At 45.0% G+C, this 20,493-nt stretch overlaps 1 protein-coding gene across 1 annotated transcript in view; it reads left to right on the forward strand.

Annotated features, from left to right (window-relative positions):
- The window catches only part of LOC109319223, a 32,307-nt gene extending 17,520 nt beyond the window's left edge, over positions 1-14,787 (forward strand). Inside the window, exons 7-9 of the mRNA XM_019548735.1 lie at positions 2,489-2,542; positions 9,772-9,835; positions 13,697-14,787. Coding sequence (XP_019404280.1) covers positions 2,489-2,542; positions 9,772-9,835; position 13,697 — 119 coding nt within the window. The 3' untranslated portion in view covers positions 13,698-14,787. The remainder of the gene's footprint in view (positions 1-2,488; positions 2,543-9,771; positions 9,836-13,696) is intronic.
- Positions 14,788-20,493: the final 5,706 nt, after the last annotated feature.

Raw genomic sequence — 20,493 nt, forward strand, 5'->3', positions numbered from 1 at the left:
TGCCAGCTGGACCCTAGCAAACTAGTCAGTCACCCCAACTGTGACCAGAGAGGTGGTTAGCTGTGTTAGCCTGAAGTCAGGCAGAAGATAGGACAGACTAGCACCTTGCCCTGACCTGACTGGCAAACTGATTGTCTTCCTTAACTCTTACCTTAACCCTGGCAAAATGATTGGCTGCCCTGATCTTGACCCTGACTGATTGGCCACTTTTGCCCTCTTTAGTGTAGGCAGTTCAGGTTCAGGGCTCCAGCTGAAGAACAGATAGCAAGTAAAGAAAATATGTTTTGTTCTATGGCCCGGGAGTTAAGCAGAGACTCCACAGTAAACCAGTGTCCTGATAGGAACAGACCAGGCGGGCACCTAGGATAGGAGGACTCTGAGCGAATGGCTGGTACTGACTACTCTAAAGGAACAAGCATACAAAATGCTATCTGAGCCTGATGTGCTTATCAGGGAAGTCACTTCCTTGTCCCAGCTGTTAAAGGTCAGCTTATACCCTAAACACCAAGGTTTGTGCTCCTTTTGTTTTATTTTAATTTTTCCTAATGTTTGTGACTGTTCTCATAGTTCCAACAAAGACACAACCTTTACAAAACTCTAGAACCCTGATTATGCCTATCCCGTTTTCTTTTTGTTTGCCCCAAGTGATAGATTTATTGGCATTTCTTATTTCTGTGGCACCACCCCTCTGTGTAGGCGGATGGAGGGGGCGTTAATAAAAGTATCAATCATCCCGCAAGGATCAGTTTGTCTAACATCAGCTACCACCCATGAAAATAAACACAAGCAATTAAAATCCTGATGGGGAACTTCACAAGATGGGCATGTTGCACTGTTCTGCTTGACCTCCTTGAGCAGTTCCTTGGTTCCGTAACCTTTGGTATGTCAAGGGTGATGACCTATATAGCTCCTGACTCTAACATCGCTTTGACAGGCTACATGTAATGCTGTAAGAAGAATGTATGAGAAAAGCCACATTCATGTAGGTGAAACTTAATATCCAGTGGGTTTTTTGAGTATGCAAGGTGTTCTTTTTTACCTTCCTCTGCAGCCATGAATGTTGGCTGCAGCTCAAGCTGGGAAGTTGGCTTGAGTGCGCTGGTACTCCTGTCTGGTAGGTACTGCTCATTCGCTTAGGGTTAAATCCACCCAAGATTTGTGGGTCTGATTAACAATCTGACCTGAGGGAAAATTCCAAGACCCTTGGAAGGGTGGTGGGGAGGTAGGGGCAGGTTTTCTTTCTCTGTAGCATGGAGCTCAGTCTGCCTCTTAGGATCCTTTGAGCAGGTTCTGCTTTGGTGGTGCCTTTGCTTCCTTTTCCATGAAGCACTGCAGGTTCTTCCTCATGTGTTTTGTGGCTGTAATGCAAGAGCTGGGACAGAGTGAACATTTTACTGGGTGCTTTGAGATAAGTGGTTGCCTGTCAACTTCAGGGAGCAGGCCATAGGGGTCCAGGAGTTCACTTTTAGTTCTGTTTTCTAAATGAATCATTTTAAGCCATAGTGAGCCATTTCCTATGTCAGGGAATCAGCTGAATGGGAAACAGATCTCATGATCTTTAACTTTTGTTAAGTATTTCTAACTTTTTACCTGAAGTTAATGGTAAGAGAGAAGGAACATGGAGTGGTGTTTCTAGAAGAAAAGGCCACAGGGTGATGTGCAATTCTGGGCACTTGAAGTGTAAAATCTTTTCGAAGCGTCTTAGGGGGGAGACTTGCTTTCTGCCTGGTGTCTTCACATTCTTATTAGTGTCTTCCAGCTGGTAGAGCCCTGGACTGGTGGTGGGGATGGCTAGATTCTGTTTTCAGCTCTACCAGTGAGTTTCTGAGTCACCATAGGCAGGTCCCTTTCCCTTTCCCCATCTCAAGGAGAAAGAGAATGAAACTTGTCCTCCTTTAATAAGGTGCATTTTGAACTGTGAGAGTAGAGGGCTAAGAGTCAAGTCATATTTATGAATTTATTAGCTTTATACGTTGCCCTCCCCAGAAAAGGCTTGCTGCAGCTTGCAATAAAAAACCAGATAGTTTATAAACCCCCCCCCAGATAAAATATTAAAATAACATATGATGCAATATACAACAAACTCTTGAGTGCCCCATTACTTAATCATGCTTGCTAAAAGCTTGCCCAAATAGAAAGATCATAACACTTTTGGAAGCTATCTGGGCTCAGGTTCTGATGCAGATGCAATTGAGCTTGGTTTATTAGTGACAAAAAACCTATGACCACCCAGTAGCAAGTCAGTTTTCCTGAAGAAATCTTCTATAGCTAAACTAAAAACAGCAACCTGCATGGCAGTTGATTAGGTCTCTTTTCCTCAGCCACAGAAATTAACACCCAGCCCTAGCACTGCTTGCTGTTGATTACAAACTGCTTATAAGGATCTCTTACTGCAAGGTATTTTTTATTGCTTTATATTTATTTATTTATTGGGTTTCATTTTTTACAATTTTTTCTGTATTCTTTTTTGTACCATTTCTTATTACAGATGGTGAAGCTGAAGATGGAAAAACACCTGACAAGTCTGAAGAGGATGCATCAGGTACTGAGACCATGCAGTAAGATACACAGGGAATTCAACTGACTCTCTACAGAGAAGCACTGCTAAAGAACTTTACCAGTTTCGCAGAGGGGGTTTAATGCATGTCCTGAGCATGAGGCAGTGCTGTATAATAGATGGGACCTGTTGCTGAGATAAGATCTGAAACACAGACACTGGAGAAAGATGTGAACTGTTTCTAGATAATTCCCAAGTTACCTTCTCATCACTATTAATCCATCCCATCCCCAAAATCCCAATTTAGAGATAGCATAAGGTTAGCGAAACTGTTACAATCAAGAGAGGTCATTTCAGGAAGGAACTTTTTTTTGTACAGCAAGCCTCAAAAGTGGATCCAGAGCCTCAGTACTGCATGCCTTTCATTACAAGGCCAAGGAGGTTCTCCAGAGAGATCTGAAATCAGGACCCTGGACAAAACTGGGAGAGGATTCCAAAGAACTCCAAAATTGCCTTGTCACTTAGCCCCTGTGACAGGTCAAGAGTAAAGTGGCATGATAATGCCTTTCCCCAGTTCCTGCTGTCTCGTGTCCTCTGTGTGCTCCATCCTGCTCACCTGCCAAGCCTTGCTATTGTTTTAAAAATGACTGGGAGGCTGCCCAAAACGCAGGGGGATCTTTTTACAGACAGGCTGTTCTTTGGGGTACCTAGGCCCCAGGTGCTTTAAGAGTCATGGTCTCTGACCTCCCTTACAGCCATGCTCATGCCTCACAGATGTTATGGGTTATCACGTCGGTGGGGCACTTGGCCCCACAGTAACACCAGGCCACCTCAGGCCTTCACTCCTTTTTTGGGGGCCTGTGTCTTCCCAGCCCCTCTACTCTAGCTGGTCATTGTGCCTAGCCCCATTGTACTGGACTTGGCTTCCAGGTCCCAGCCCTAATCTCGCCATTTGGCTCTGGTTTCATTTTTCACTTGGGCTTCAGGCCTTTGGGTTATGGCTTTCTCTGGCCTAGGCTTTAACCCTTCCCCATTGCCACTTGTCAGCGCCTTGAGCCTTGCCCCTGGCAGAGCTTAAAACAGCTGTATGCCCCTGGGGTACCAGTGTGACCTCCCCCTTCCCTGTTAGTCACTATCCAGTCCACCAGTATTAATCAACATAAAAGGCAAGCAGCTGCTCTCCAACTCAAAACAAAATCCTCCCTGACGAGAGTTAGGGTTACCATGTGTCTGGGTTTTCCCAGATATGTCCTCTTTTTGGGTGCTTCTATCTCCATCTGGGGTTTTTTTTTTAAAACATCAACAGATGTCTGGGATTTTGCTTTTCCTCTGCTCTGCTCCCCCCACCCCCCCAGTGTCCTTTTTGAAACTGGAAATTATCCCAGGTGTGGTAGGGGAGGCTGGAGCCAGAACCCATGCTGGCCCCTGCAGTCTTACTTGAGGTCCTGGGGGCCTCCCAAGGCAGCAGTCGTGTTGATCTAGTTGCATGAAGCCTGGTTGTCAGCCAGAGCATGGTTGTGGATGGCTAGGTTCAGTTTCTGGTAGTTTCTGCTGCTGCCTTGTGCACCACAGCATTTTTGTTTTTGGTTTTTTTTTTAATATTGGGACATCCTGGTATCAAATTTTGGCACCGCAGGGCAAATTTGCAGTGCAGCACACAGTTGCACATTTACCGCCACAAACCACACATGCACGCTTGTCTGGATGCACCCTTTGGGTCAAAAAAGGAACACAAAGCTGACAGGAATATCTTATCAAAGACAGTTGGTCATAGAGAAGATTTCAACAGTACAGTTTTTGTTTAGAAAGAGTCTTGACTTAAAAAGGTGTAAGGATGCTCTATACGGGATATTTATGAAAGAGGTTATGGTGATCAGTGCCTTATGCCATAAACTGTATCATACTGTGGGCTTTTGTATACTCCTTTGCAAGGAAAGAGCTTTGGTTTAAAAGTTGTATAAAGGAGAAATTTTAAACTTAATTCCTTTTATAAAAAACTCTGAAATCTCCATTCTTCAGAGGTTAAGGAGAGGGAGGTATTTGTTTTGTAAAATCCTTTTGCAGTGTTAAATTCCTGTTTCCATCAAAGGTGAAAACCTTTTTCTTAAAATTGCCTTTTTTGTCATGTTCATTTGCAAGCATTTTATATCTTACTGTGAGCATCTAATGTAATAACTTCCTAACGCCACTGCTGTGTAAATGTTAAAATGCTTACATGTCTGTTTATGCTAAAGCTGATTACAAAGATAAGCTATTTGAATATGGAATATCATTACTAATTGGGGAATTTAAATATGCATCAGGTAATACCTAAGTAATGCTTTTCCAAGCTTAAAGACTGAGTTATCTTTCCAAGAACTGTCCCTGAATGAATTATAAAGAAGAAACAATGCTATCTTGAATAACCATTTACATACGTTCTTAAGAATAAAAGGCCATTTAAAGAGCCAAAAGATGTGTGTGTGTGACATCTATATGACATAAGGATGTTTGGACTCATTTGAAACAGAATTTTGGCTGCTGGTGGATCTAAAGGGTTATCTGAGAAACAACTAAGTAGAGGAGACTTAAAACTCCTAATCATTAAGGGTGATCTTAGAATTGTCTGTCCTGAAAACAAAGGCAGTTACAACCCTGCTGCATCTACATGTCATGATTGCCTGGCATGAACTGATGATGTTACTTGGGTCATCGCCATTAAAGGTTGAGCCAATGAAAGGAGGCTGACAGCTCATTTCAGAATTCAGCCAAGCCCTGAAAGAAGTGGGTCCTTTTATCAGCAAGATCTCACAGGAAGAATGAGGCGCTCTCCCAACTGAGCAGACCAGGAGTGCAGAGGAGTGTTCACATCTCTGTTTCAACACCATCAGTTCATACAGCCCATTCCTTTTGAATCTGCTTGTTCCAGATGATGTCTCTCCAACCAAACCACAGCTGGCAGCTGAGAAGACAGAAGAAACCACAATATGGCAGGCATTGAGAGGAAACTGTACAGCTGAACACTGTTATGGTAGTATGGTAGGAGCAGCCCCCTAAGACTTCTGCCTCCTGGGTGACATGGATTTTGCAAAAGCACAGTCAAGGGATTAGCATTAATCTGTTTCTTTATGATAATTTTGACAGGATATTGAAATGCTTTGGTGGTTTAAGGTCCAGTAGAACCTGGGTCATCCAGTGTCTGGGTAGTTTACAACCCCATTTAATTCACAGCAGGATGCCGAATTAAAAGCAAGCTACTTGGCTGTTTGTGGGTTTTACTTCAAAGGATGTTGCTTTTCTTCTGATCAACTGCGCTCCAGCTGAGTGAAGTGGTGCCCTTTGGCCTCAAAGCTGCAGTAAACAGCTAGAGCTCCTTCAGCAGACCTGCACAGCTGTTTGTTGTGGCTCTGTATATACCCAGCAGGTTCATAAATGCTCCCCTTTGCAAGGATTCAGGAACATAACTCAGCAAAGTGCCTGAGTTCTACTGTAATAGCTCTTCCTGTTAAACATCAGATCATTTAGATTCTGTATTCCTGGAGAGAAGCAGAAAATAACCTTGCTAAGCAGAGAGAATTAGTAGGATTTCATTTCAGATAGTCCTTCAGCTCCATCACAAGCCAAAATACGGTTTAAAATCAGTCTAAATAATCTTAAATCAATTTTTATTAATATATTTCATCTTTCAAGTGAAGATATTTTGGCAGCCCAAATTCTCAGGCTTTGTTCATCATGGTTTTGTTCTGGATGTCTGTTGCTTAATCTTGTGTAATTTTTCCTATACCAGTGCAATGATCATGGGTCATGACTGATTATTTTGATTGCACCCAAGTAAGGACTACCCCAAGGCATGAAAGTAACCCATGTCAGGAAAAACAGTGAGAGCCATGCCCCTGAATTGGCATTTGGAAAGAAAGAGACTGAGATTTGACTCACCACCTCTTGGTTCTGTCTTGCCAGTCTCTTCAGAAACAGATCACTGCCAACCTTCAACATTTCATGTGGTCTACGAAGTGCCATTACTATCAAATGTTTAACTGAAAAAGGGGAGGTGCTGGGGTCTGTAGATGCCTTGCCATGGATGTTTGGACTAGCAGCATGACTACCACTGATAATGGCTTGGCAGTGACTGCTCCAGACCTTTCTGGTTTAGTAATTAGGAGGATGAAATGACTTGGCACACAACACATACAACTGTCCCCTCTAGCATGTAGTGATGCTATGAATGGAGCCAAGTCAAGTGGTTGAGTGCTGGGTGTGGGAGGGAAATGCATGTAGCAAGACTTTTTACTAGGAAACCTTAAAAATCACTCTTTGTGGGGCTGTACTCTGTAAAAGTCTATAAAAACTTGTACCTTCATATCTGGAAGATCTTCTCCTTTGGCACATTAGTTACTGCTCTTAAACTGACTGACTAATATAGAAGTGTTTCTATTTTGTTGGGGCACTTTGCCTTACAATGAAATGCAGCTGGGTAACTTCTTCCTAGAGTGCAGTATAGAGTGGGTGTATCCACACACAGACAGATGATTCTTATTTTGCCCCAAGTTACTGCTTCTGCACAGTGGGAATGAACATCCTTCACAGTAGGCACTCAGCATGGTAGACTGGTATCCCACGCTCCTTTGTGCTCCTGCATTCTGAGATGCCTGCTGGAAAATATGTAGAATCAACTGCAATTATGGGGTCATTAGCTCAAATGCTAATTATCTCATGGTCTCTCCTTCTCCCACCCTGCCAAGATGCGTCACATTTTGGGCCAGCTAGTGCCCTTTTCAAACTGTTACCCACTTATCCAAGGTGAAACAGTGCTGGCCATTCTGCATAAGCATAATCAAGCAGCTTATGCTGATGTGTTTTGATGTATTGCTGCTGGACTGGGCTTTTTGCAAGCCAACTACTGTCCTCTTGAGCAGCGTTTGCTGTGGTTTTGGCTGCAGCAGCTGCACCAGGAGGACAATGAGGAGGAGTCAGCTACAGGCTGGCTGCTTCTGGAAGACCTTCTCTTGAATCAGCTTCACTTAGTGCAGCACCATGGCTAGGCTTGAGAAATGGACATCACCCACTTGGAGAGGATTGTGCTGTGGGCTTGGAATGGCCGGCAGCTATTTCAGAACCCTGGGGAAATAGTATCAGCTCACCAGTATATGAGCCTTCTATTTTATTTACCAGCATTTGGCCGTAGTGTGACAGGTGTGCTACAGAAGTCATGGGTCATGAGGCCTGTTACCCTCAAGAATTTATTGATAACTTTGTATGAAGTGTTGGGGGGATTCCCCAGAAGTGTTGGGGAATAGATGGAATCTGTATTCTTACCATCTGCCTCCCATGAATTCATGAATAAGATGGGATATGTCTCTGCTATGCTCCAAGGCCTGGTTGCCCATCTTGGCAGGCTTACCAATGTTCACGTGGAGTAGTGCAGAAATGTTTGTGATCCTGGAGTTGGTAGGAACTTTCACCCCTTTCATTTAAGGAACAAGGTAGACTTGCAGCCATAGCTGTAGGTCTGTTGGTATCAGTGGCATCTCCCTTGGTTGCACCCTGTTCATCTTCTCCCACTATAGCAGGCAAAGGTTTTGCAGGACATTTGGACCACTGGAAAGAACTCTCATGCTTACCTAAACAGCTGCAGGAGCACAGTGGTAATGGACAGGGAGATAGCAATCGCTGACAAGGCTAGAGGAATAGCTACCATGAATTATGACTACCAGCTGTGTGCTCACTTTGTGTGAGAACAGAGAAGAGAGCCTCACCCTGAGTGACAGAGAAGGCTTCAGAGACTTTGAGGATGCCAGGAGTAGCCAGTGAGCCATCCCTTTCAAAATGAAAGTTACTAGGGGCATGACACTTGAGTCGTCTGAGGATAGGGGCTAAATTATTTCATGCCGAGTGTAGCTTTTCACAGCTTGCATCTGTTACACAGGGCTGTGTTTTATGAGTGTCTTATCATTTTTTTGAGTATGGCAAGCATGCTTGCACTGCACTAGGTTTATCTCAAGTGCTCCTACTATTCTTTGGGGTTGGGGATATTCTTTAAAACATTAACCAAAACATTTATGTAAAAATCACTGCAGTTAAAAAAAAATAAAACCATGACTTAGTGCCCAGATATACAGAGGAATGAACCAACTGAGTCTGGGGAATGGTGTAGACATATTATAAATAAAAATCAGTGGGAATGCAGAGAGAAGGGGTGCAGTCTGAAATTCAGAAATCAGCAGTTCATAGAGCTGTCAGCAGCCAGGCATTGCTCCAGCCTTTAGCTTGGCCAGCCATTGAGAATTTCATAGGTTGGAATGACATGGAAGTGGAGTGAGCTAAACTGTACCAAGAGAATTAGTGCAGAATAGCTATTCAGTTGAAATTTACACCCAAGCTTATTTCAGTTAGTTTCCCCTGGCTAGACAAGCCCTAAGTGGAAGAAGGGCCTATGGAAACAGGTTATAAGCTAAATTAAAATCAAGCCCTGAGCTGAAGAAAAGGCTATGGGAACAGGTTGTAAGCTAAATTAAAATAGAGTACTGATAAACCAAATGTGCTCCATTTAAACTAAACTGATTTAATTAAAACCAGTGCAGGTTTGTTTACAGGCAAGGCCTAACTTGCTCTTACTCACCCCCACCCCAGTTAAACCATTAAAAATAATGGGACTAGATGGGGAGTGTGCTAGTAGGAGGGTCTTTTGGTACCTGCACTACCTCCTGCTATTGAGTGTGCATGAAGTGAAATGAACCTCGCTTTCGCCCTGTGTTTGCAGGACTGATGACTGTAGAGAACATACCAAAGTGAATGGAAAAATGCTCTCACTGGTCATGGAGATATCAGTCTGGGACCCATAAGATTCTCTTTTCGCAATAGTATTGTAAAAGAGAACCCATTTCTAGACAATTGTAGGGCTCTTGAAATAGAGGAAGTCATCCATAAGCCAGCATCAGCATCTTGCCTCCTGCTTCCTCTCTGAGCTGATTGTGGTTGCATTGTTGTTCCAAGGGCAGCTGCACGTCAGCAGCTATAGACAGGGTGAGTTGGTGTTTTGTGGAGACTGTGTGGCATGAAAAGTGTAAAATGGGGATGTACTAAGAGCTGCTTTCAGCTGCATAATTCCAGTCAAGTTGTTCAGGGAAGGTCTAAGTGAATCTGCAGTGGTGTTGGGGACTGAAAACCACCTGGCAGAAGTAGATAGGTCTGTTAACACAGGTTCATAATCTCCAGCTAACAACCTGGGCATGAGCCTTTATTAATGAGATGGGTTTTGTAGTCCTGAAACTTATACCAGTAACTTCCTCTTTTAGGAAAGGACATGAAACAGCCAGCAGTGGAGGACCAGTCTGAGCTTGTCTCCAGTAGTGACAAATAAGCTAAGGGGCCATTAGCCTCTGGCCAGAATTGAGGGTGGGAGTCAGGCTTTTGGGGTCATACTCAAGAAGAAGAAGCTGGCCATGGCTAAGAAGCATGATGTGCCTGACTGGGAATTGGGGTGCGAAGGGTTGAGAAGGATGAGGAGCCCATTGAACCCTAGTGAGGATGGGGAAGAGCTACTTTCCCCAGGAAGAGGGAGAGACAGAGGGATGAGGGAGCATGAAGCCTACCAATCGCCCAGCTGGGTGTAGGGACCAGGGGCTGGTTTCCTGCAGAAGAAAGGAATAAATGCAGAAATAATCTGTACAATTTCAGAGCTCCTATTTTCCTCAGCCTGCCTCTCGACTCCTACCCGCAGTCCTCCCGCTTTTCTGGTGAGCTGATATGCTTACCTGCTCATCCAGTGCAGGGTATTCCTGGAGCCTTGCTGTCCTGGCTGTGAACCTGGCTGTTTCCCTACCAGTTCCAGTTGTTGCAACCTGCACTATTCACACTGTCATGAATGACTCCTTGCTGCCCTGCCTGGAGTGAGCTTGGGACTAGTTATCCACCCATTATGCCTGGGAAAGTGAGAGATGGAGCACTGAAGTCTTGGTCCAAAGCCACTGCAGGGCATCAGGATCCAATTTATTACTCCCTTATGCTGGTGTTAATCAGGTACAACTTAACTGAAGTTAGTAAATTGGCAACACAGAGGAACTCCCTGAAGAAACTGACTGAGATTTGACCCGCTGGCCTGGGTTTGGGATATTAGACTCTCCCCTTTTCCACCTCATCCTTCCCCTATCAATGCTGAACTTTCAAGATGGAGTGTTGAAGAAGATGTCTGAAGGTTGTCCTGCTCTTGCAGGCATAATGTTAAAACACGGGAGTTAGGAGCACAGGCAGTGTTTGTTTTAGCAGTGTAATTCCTGATGGACAGAATCATGCCCTGTGTTTTGGAGCTATACTGGGGGAAGTAGCAGGTCAAGGAGCATCTTGATCCCTACTCAGTGCATTCATGTGGAGGAGATAACTCCTCATGTTCTCTTGAGAGCTGAATTAATGGAGTAATTCAGGTAAAGGCGCGATGAGATCTAATGCACGATCCACAAAATTGTGCCTCCTGCCATGCTACATGTGTATGGCAGAGGATGTGATTGTGGGATCATGCAGTAGATCCCATCAGACCTTATTGCCAGTGCATGGGGAGCCTGATCCTGGGTTCCCCCCTGCACTAGCAAGAAGCAAGCTTCTGTGGCTTGGAGCCCCCTCAGCTGTGAAGCAATCGCTGAACCCTGATGACTGGGAGATTGTGGCTGCTGCAATTTCCCAGCCCTGGGAGCTTCATGCACCCCTAGAACTGGGAGATCACAGCTGTGCTCTGCAGCTGCTGGGACATCCTCAGCTGCTGGGGCTGGGTTCACTTTATTGCTACATCCTTCAATGCTCTGTTTCAGCAAATTAAAGTTGGATACCAACCAACTGTAAAGTTAATACACATTTTCGAGGTCTAACTTTATAGCTGATTGGACCTTTTCATGGTGTGATAAATTCTTTGCGTGTCTAGCTATTTTCAAGGTAATTGTGCAATTAACCAGTTAATTGTGTGATACCTGTAACATGTGGAAGGGGGTGGAGAGTCACTAATGTGCTGGCTGTATATTAGGGTGGCCATCATAGTGGACAGTCCAGTTGTCCTCTGCCCTCTTGATATGACACTGGACATGTTTATGTGCTCTATTTTTCTCTTCAAGAGAAAAATAGAGGACATAAAGGCATTGGGTTTTGTATCAATAGACGACAGAGTAGTAGAAAACTGGAATGCCCTCTATGATGGCCACTTTGTTGTGTATATTTGCAGGGACCCTGAACAGCTGGCCTGGGGGTGCTGTAAGCTCCTTGGCTTCCGGCTGGATGCTGCTGTCAGCAGGAAGCCATGGATGCGGGTGGGGAGAGGTGGGTATATGCTGCTTTGGCGTGTGTCTGTGCACCTCAGTAGAGGCATTAGGCTCCTAACAGCCCTGGAGGCCAGCACCATTTTGTTAGAGCAACAGAGGGATCAGGGGCTAGGAGGCAGTATTTGTTTCCACAGGTGACTGAGCTATTTCACAAGTGTGTGTGTGTGTGTGTGTGTGTGTGTAAGTGTAAGGGACTGGGGGGGGTGTACCTTCCTGACCACGGGGCCCTGGGCGATCACTCACATTGTCAGCTCCAGCTCTGTGCCCAATTTAAGGTGCCATAAAATGGCAAACTAGCTATAATATTGTTCCACATATAACAGTTATGGGTTTATATGGCTCTCCAAACTGAATATATGGCTGAGTTAACCATTGCCTTGGGCCAGTAACCACACCAGGGTCTTGAACCAGCCCCAGTGCAGTCCCTGCCTGCCTGATAGTCAGCTTATTGTTGGCTCCAGTCCCAAACCTGTAGGCATGTGGCTTTCAATTTGCCAGTAAAGGGGGAGTCCAGGATCATAATCTCAGACTCCCCCTGTACTACCAACTAGGGTGTGATTGGGATCTGATCCTCAATCCCAAATTGCACCTCCTGCCATGCACCTGTGGCATGGCTGGAGGCTCAGTTGTTGGGATCAGATCCCAAGGCGTTTAAATGTCTGCTAGGGGCCTCGCAAACCTCAGCAGACGTTGACCCTCTATGAACTTTAAATCTACGTAATCAGGGCAATCAACCACACTGGTTTTGGGACCTGTGATGTATTTGCTGCTGATAACCTCTGCTTTTTTGGTTATAAGCATCCTTTCTTTTTCCTCTGTTGTTAGTTTACAGTAACAGCCTCAAACACTATACAGTTACAATCCTGTTAATGTACCCAGTTCTCACAAATTGCACCTGGTCTGATTTGAGAGACCTCTGCACCTGCTTTGCACCTGGGCAGTTTGTTCCCCAAGGGGCCTGATTGTCATTCAGGCTGTAGCCACTTTACACTTCCAGCATGGTATATTGGGTAACTGAGAACTGAACCCAAGGCAGAAAGCGAGGGTGGCTTCCTGTGTTTTGAGTTTTTTCCTTGTAAGGCCTGATCTACCCTAGAGCTGAGTAAAAAGGTTTTGACCAGTAGTGAATTGGCTGAAAATTGGCATTGTGGAGTACCTGTATACTTGGATTAAATTTAGCAAAGGATTTCAGCTGGAAAAAATAGGATGAACCATTTTGAACATGTCAAAACAGTTTAACATCTTCTAAACATTACAATAATTCACATTGGAAATTGCTGAACAACTTAAGATTTTCAAAGCAAAGCTTCTTGACTGGATGGGTTGTGCAACAGCTTTTTTCATGTAAAGATTGGCCTGAATTTTTTAAAAAGAAAAATTTTTTAAAAGGGGTGAAAGGAGCTGAAAATGGAATAACAGATTACTTTTAAGGTAGAATGAAATGTATGGGGTTGACCTGAAACATTTTTCTGTTTGGCTTTATCTTTTTTTGGTGTCATCAAAGCATTATTAAATATACTGTATTGCTTCATCTCAACTTTTATTTTAGTTAGTTTATTTTATTTTATTGTCCAGCCATTAGGATAAACAATTCATTATTTGCCCAGCTCTTGTCTACACCCTTTTTTTGTAGTGATTTAGCTATTTTGATTACGTGTATAATTTTTAATGTGTCCAGTTCAAGCAAGACAACCTCAATTGTGGGTGCACTTATACCAGGAAAACCTCATAAAAACCAGGCTGCATGACTCGGACATCACTCCACAAACTTAAGCCATGTAGCTTATTCTGGTAAGAGAAGAGGGAAATAAGCTAGAATAGCCTTATAGGTTTTTCTCTCTCTACATGACACTAATAGCACCACTAAAGAGTCACTGACTAGAATAACAGACCTCATGAATCCGTATGTTTTTATTTCAGGTGTTTAAACTGTGAAAGGAGCCAGGGTTACAGTCCAGCAAGCCAAACTCTACTGTGCTGTGACAGAAGAAGACCTAAGCAAAGGAAACATAATGAATGTCATCTGTCCTGGAAGGCTGTGCTATGTGGTGGTGTAGTAAAAGATGTATTATCTTCCTGGGAAGTATTTCCTTTCCCATATGGAGATTATTTTGAAGATGGACAGACTGGGAATGTTTGAAGATGGACATCTATTGAATCACACACCAAATGCCTTCCCATTCATCTGTTCAGTCCTTAATTTTTACAAGCAGTCACAGCGCTTCATTTATTCATGCCAGTTCTTAGCGATTAACAACACCCTGCTCCTGATGTGTATGAAAAACTAATCCATGTGATATACTTCTTATTTTTGTACAGTTTAGATGCAAAAGAGAAACAGATTCAGAGAAAAGACAGGTTGAGCCTGCAGCAGTAAATAAGTTTCTTCTAAATTCTTTCCCTTGGTGGAACTCAGTGGAAGATGGGAAAGAATGATCTTTGGCTCTTTAGAAGTGACTTTCTGAGCTAAGGACCCAAACTGCTCTTGAACTGGAATGGAAGCTGTACTTATGCAAGTGTTTTAAAAACTCCAGTTTTATTACAAGTCTTGCAGTATTTGAGTATGTTTAAAGCCCAAGGTTCAGTTATTCGTATCTTGAACTTGCAGTGAGGTTTGGATGTAGGCAATTCATAGGGTCCATTCCAACACTGAGTCTGAGAGAATGAAAATATAAATCAGAAAAGTTAATGAATTTTTGGCCCTCCTGGTTGTCGAGAAAGGCTTAAATGTCATCCCCTGCTCTGAAGCTAGAAGGCAAAGGGGAAAGATTACCACTTTCACATGTAAAAGGTATATATGATTTTAGGGACTCGCTCATCATTTTTGAAAGCAGGGTGATGGTTCTAGCCGCTGAAGCCAGTCTGTATTTTATGAAGAACCATGATTGTGAAAGATAACTAGTGGATATGAGAAGCCATGAGATTCTTACCTTGCTGTGGGGCTGTGAACTTCTTATCAAGGAACACTCTTCAATTGTGTATTGTACACAGTCTTCCAAGCTTTTGCTACAAAAAAAAGTATGTGTCAGGGAATCTCTTGGTGATCAGCCCTGTAGTTAAAAAATCAGAAGGAACCTGTTATGGGCAAGCTGACCTTCCAAGCAAGTATATGACCTAAGGTTGAATGATAAGCAGGGCTGGACACAGGCATGGGTGTACTGGGTGGCTGCTTGGGGCCTAGACAGACTGGGGGCCTGAACATAGTAATTTTTTTTATTACTATTATTATTATTATCATTATCTCTAGCGAAGGGGGACCCGATACTAAAAGTTTGCCCTGGGCCACCAGGGGTCTAGGTACAGTTCTGATGAGGAGGTGCCAAAGTGTAAAGCAGGCCCAGAAGCACAGGAAAATGATGTAAACCAGGCTTGTCCAACATACAGCCCAGCCCGCAGGCTGCCATGCAGTCCACCAAGCCATTTTCTCTGGCCTGAGGTCCCTTGCTCAGGACAGGCTGCCTTAGAGCTGCACCCCCAGCCCAGAGCCACCAAACACCACAGGTGGAGGCCATTTGTCTCCCAGCCTGTATGGGCATGGCCAAGGGGGCACAGGGGCCCAAAAAGTAAAAAATAAAAATTAATATAAGGTTGCACTAGAGAGGGCTCAGCTGGAGGAGACTAGAGAACAATGCAGAGAAGCTAGGGGCATCCCTGACCTTTTGCCTCCCCCTCCAAGGCAGTGTCCACAGCCACCAGGGCAGCAGAACAGGCACCCTTCTGTCTCAGACACCTTGTGTGGTATGGGAAAGAGGTCTCAGCCATCACCACCTTTAAAAAATAATAATAGGATGCAAAACTCTGAGGAACTTAGGCCAAGGCAGCTAGAAGGAGGTTGGGTACGGCCTGCTGAGCCCCTGATTCCAGCTTGTTTCTTTCCAAGCAGTGAGTGTCTAGGAGGATGGGTTTAGGCAAAATATGGCCAGGGCACCAAGCAGCACCCAAGGCCTGGCCCCTTTCCCTGCAAAGCTGCCAGGCTGACAAGGGAGGAATGCCAAAATAGCTTGCTGCCCTAACCTGAGTGTTTATTTTAGTCAAGTGTTTGGTATTATTTCATTATTGCTTTTGTATTGTTTTTATTTTGGATTTTAAACCATGTTTCCAGACCTATTTCATTGTCACTTCCTGCAACTTCATTGGTGTCAAAAGTCATGCGATATCACTTTCTGATGTGATACTTCTTCCTGTGAGGTCTTTGAATATGGCTTGCCAGCCCACTGGGTGATAAAAAGTTCGTGATCTGGCCCCACATTCAAAAAGGTTGGATACCCCTGGTGTAAATCAACATTGTGGGAGGGCTGCCCCTCCCATTCCTTCACTTTTGCATTCCCACAGGTCCTCCAGTACTGTCTCCTCCCTGCCCCTTCTTTTCGCTGCGCTGTCCCCGTCTTCTGCAGTGCCCAGTTTCACACGTGTCAGCTGCTTCCTTGAGGATGAGCTGAAGAAGCAAACTCCAAACACGCCAGCCTTTTAAAACAAAACCATGAATAAAGCCATGCATTAAGCAAATAAATCTCTGTAAAAGAACTTGCATCCTAAGAGAGCCACCAGGCTGACTCTTATACTCCTGCCACTCTCCCTTCATCCCCCTTCACACAAACGACTTTCCCTTGCATGACTGTGAACAGACATAAAAATGCTCGTGTAAGGTGTATGCCGTGATTATTCCTACAATGTCTGCAAAAATAAGCAGCCTCTCTAGGCAAGTATGCAGGCACTTCTATTAGAAACAAGTGACTCATTGCCCAGAAAGCTATGCTGCCAGAAATGAGCGGTCCGCCCTCTTTGGACTCCTTTCTAGCTGCAGCTGATGCCAATGGGGGAGGGGTGGGGGAGAAGGGATGAGGGGGCAGTGGTTTAACGGTTCTTCAGCCTTCTGTAATCACCAGAAAGTCTAGGGTTGAACAACTCTTAAGGGCCCCCACAGCTGTAAAACAGCATGACTACCATCCTCAGGGGAGCTACTCCATCCACTTCCTCCTAGTATAAAGGAGACTGGCCTCCCTATCCCAATGGGGAGGTGGAGGAGGAGGGGGAGGGTGTGTCTCAATGTGGTTTGGCTGACAGAGGGTATGTTTCCATTGCAGTATGACTGCAGCTTGGATACAAAGCCTCATGAGTGTTAAATTAGCCAGCTCAGATCCCCAAAACAGCATAGCTAGCACAGCCTGGAGTTCACCACAGCAAAATCCCTCATGGACCCAGTATAAGTATTTGGATAGTTCAGCTACATTGGTCTGCCTACTGCAGCAGCCAGGTGGTTATTATCAGTACCCACACTAGCCAGTTTCAGATTCGCTTTGCTATGTCTACACAGGGTGCAGGTTCCCCTTGGACTACAGTGCTGGCATGCTCCAAATTAAGGACCCCAAGCTATCCTGGTGAATGAACAGCAAGTGCTGCTTTGACTGCTTTTGTCCACTGTTGATGTAGGGCCACAGGAGTTGGAGCAAGAAGCACGCCTTTTTGACAGACCTCTTGTGTGGGGTGCTGGCTTGGTATGTGTTTGGATGTCTGGAAAGGCAAGAGCCCATGACTATTGTTCAAAACAAACAGAACTCATACCTGCAAGTGTATCTGAAATGGCTGGAAAAATTCATGTCCAATCCTTATTGTTCTTGGCTCCAGGGAAATGGGGTCCTAGCACCCCTTCACACAAGACAAAACCCTTCTCCCTGGGAGTGCAGTCTGTCCTGCCCTAGTACAGTGCTGAGCAGCACCTCCCCGAGGCAGGCTACAGAGAAGCTGACTCACTCAGTGCAGTGCTGGACACAAGCCAATAGACTTTTCTGAGAGGCAGAGCCTTCTTGGCACCTAGCATCATGCTAAAACGGCTGGGTACACTTCTGTGGGTTTGGGTAGTCATGCACACAGAGCAAGTGTAGTGAATGTCAGCGTGGTATCCTGGCACCACATGGAAGTGGTATAGACATACCTTGAGTCTTGCTCTAGGCCCTGAGTCAACAAGGGCTTGAAATACAGACTTAAATTCAATAGGATTTGATTTCTGGGACTGTGCATTACTTGGTTAAAATTAAGCATGTTTAAGCATCTTAAGCGTAACTGGTGCGTCATGCAAGACAGCACTAGTTCAGCTACATTTGGCATTGAAGAAGCTAACAGGACATGCTGGGCTGAGAGCACTAAAGCCTGTGGGAACATGTTTCCTGTGGCTGGACATGTCACAGGTCTCAGCTAGCGATCTGCTTGCTGCCTCTCCCCCTATCATCTCCCATGTGGCAATTCCAAAGCTTGAGCTAGCAAATGGTAATGTGCTCAGTGGCAACTTTCCAGCTGTCTAAGTGGGGTTATGGTTAGGGTTGTGCATAGGTAGTGTTTCTTTTCCCCCTGCAATGTGGGCATGTAAGTAGGGACATGTGAACTGAGCATGTTGGTAGGGTATGTGCTAGCCAGGCAGGTTATGAGGCTGTGTGCGCACCTATGCTGAGTGTGTAAGTTGCAAAATGCTGCCCAGCAAAAAAACTTACTAATTTGGAGGGGTGAAGAGAAAGAGAGTTCCCTCCCATTTTCTATTCGCAGTAGCTGATTGGTGAGGGCACTTGTCCAGGAAGTTGGAGAGGCAGGTTCTTGTAGGTCTTTGACTTCCTAAAACAGCACACTAACCACCAAGCCATTGGTCTGGCATTATCCAACCCTTACTCCACTTCTCCATTTGAAACTGGCTTCCTGGACAGCCAAGAGTGGGTTCAGGAGGATGAGGGCCAGCTCTATAGTGTGTGGTTTGGTGAGATGGAAGCTCCTTTGGAAGGGAGCAGGGCTTTTGTTTTAGCCTAGATCCTTGCTTCCAATGGGACAGAAACTTCCCCCACCCTTCACTGCCCTCCATTCATTTTATCCAATGACTATTAAATGCAAGGGGCTCAGCTTCAAAAGGAGGACTAAGGAAGTATACTCTTCTTGACCTGGTATGTATGCTTTTCTTGAAGAATGTTCTTCTTGACCTGGTGCTCATAAACAGGGAAGAACTGGTGGGGAATGAGCCCAAGGAAAGGAAGGATGGAGAGCAGCAGAGTAAGGACCCAGAAAAGCAGACTTTGACTTGCTCAGGGAACTCATGGGCAGAATCCCTTGGGAAGCCAGTCTGAGAGAGAGAGAGGAGTCCAGGACTGCTGGTTGTACTTTAAGGAAGCCTTACTGAGAGTGTAGGAGCAAACCATCCCGATGCACAGGAAAACTAGCAAGTATAGCGGAAAACCAACTTGGCTTAGTAGGGAACTCTTCCAGAAACTACATCACAAAAACGCAGCTTATAAGAAGTGGAAATTTGAGGAAATAACTGGGGAAGAATATGAAAGTGTTGCTTGGGCATGCAGGGATGAAGTCAGGAAGGTCAAAGTGCAGCTGGAATTGCAGCTAGCAAGGGACGTGAAGCATAATAAGAAGGGTTTCTACAAGTATGTTGTAGAACCTTTGCGAAGAGGCGGATCAGAGAAAGTATGGGTCCCTTACTGAATGGAGGAGGCAACCTTGTATAGAGGATGTAGAAAAAAGCTGAAGTGCTCAATGCCTTTTTCGCCTCTGTCTTCACAGGCAAGGGCAGCTCCCAGACTACTGCACTGGGCAGCACAGTTTGGAGAGGAGGTGAGCAGCCCTCAGTGGTGCAAGAACAGGTGAGGCCCTACTTAGAAAAGACCTGGATGTGTACAAGTTGATGGGGCCAGATGGGATGCACCTGAGGGTGCTGAGGTAGTTGGCTGATGTGATTGCAGAGCCATTGGCCATCATCCTTGAAAACTCATGGTGATCAGGCGAGGTCCCAGATGACTGGGAAAGGGCAAACATAATACCAATCTTTAAGAAAGAGAAAAAGGAGGATCCAGGGAACTATAGACCAGTCAGCCTTACCTCAGTCCCTGGTAAAAAATCACAGAGCAGATCCTCAAGAAATCTATTTGTAAGCACTTGGAGGAGAAAAGGGTGATTAGGAATAGTCAGCATGGAGTCACCAGGGGCAAGTCATGCCTAACTAACCTGATTGTCTTCTGTGACAAGGTGACTGGATCTGTGCATGTGGGGAGAAGAGTGGATGTGGCGTACCTTGATTTTAGCAAGGCTTTTGATACGGTCTCCCACAACATTCTTGCAGACAAGCTTAAGGAAGTATGGATTGGATGAGTGGACTATAAGGTAGGTAGAAAACTGTCTGGAGCATTGGGGTTAGAGAGTAGTAATCAATGACTCGATATCTAATTGGCAGCTGGTGTCAAGTAGTGTCCCCCAGGCGTTGGCTCTGGGGCTGGTTTTGTTCGTTGTCTTCATCAGTGACCTGGAAGATGGCATAGAGTGCAAGTCTTCAAGTGACACTAAGCTGGGGGGAGTAGTTGATACACTGGAGAGTAGGGCTAGGATTCAGAGTGACCTAGACAAATTGGAGGATTGGGCCAAAAGAAATCTCATGAGGTTCAGCAAGGACAAGTGCAAAGTCCTGCACTTAGGATAGAAGAGTCTTATGCACCAGTTCAGGCTGGGGGCTGACTGGCTGGGCAGCAGCTCTGCAGAAAAGGACCTAGGGTTTACAGCTTATACATAAGATGAATATGAGCCAGCAGCATGCCCTAGTTGCCAAGAAGGCTAATGGCATACTCGGCTGCATTGGTAGGTGTGTTGCCAGTAGATCGAGGGAATAAATTATTCCCCTCTGTTCAGCACTGGTGAGGCCACATCTGGAATACTATATTCAGTTTTGGGTTCCCTTGC

The sequence above is a fragment of the Crocodylus porosus genome, unplaced genomic scaffold (genome assembly GCF_001723895.1).
Source record: "Crocodylus porosus isolate Cpor-Errol unplaced genomic scaffold, CroPor_comp1, whole genome shotgun sequence".
Lineage (NCBI taxonomy): Eukaryota > Metazoa > Chordata > Crocodylia > Crocodylidae > Crocodylus > Crocodylus porosus.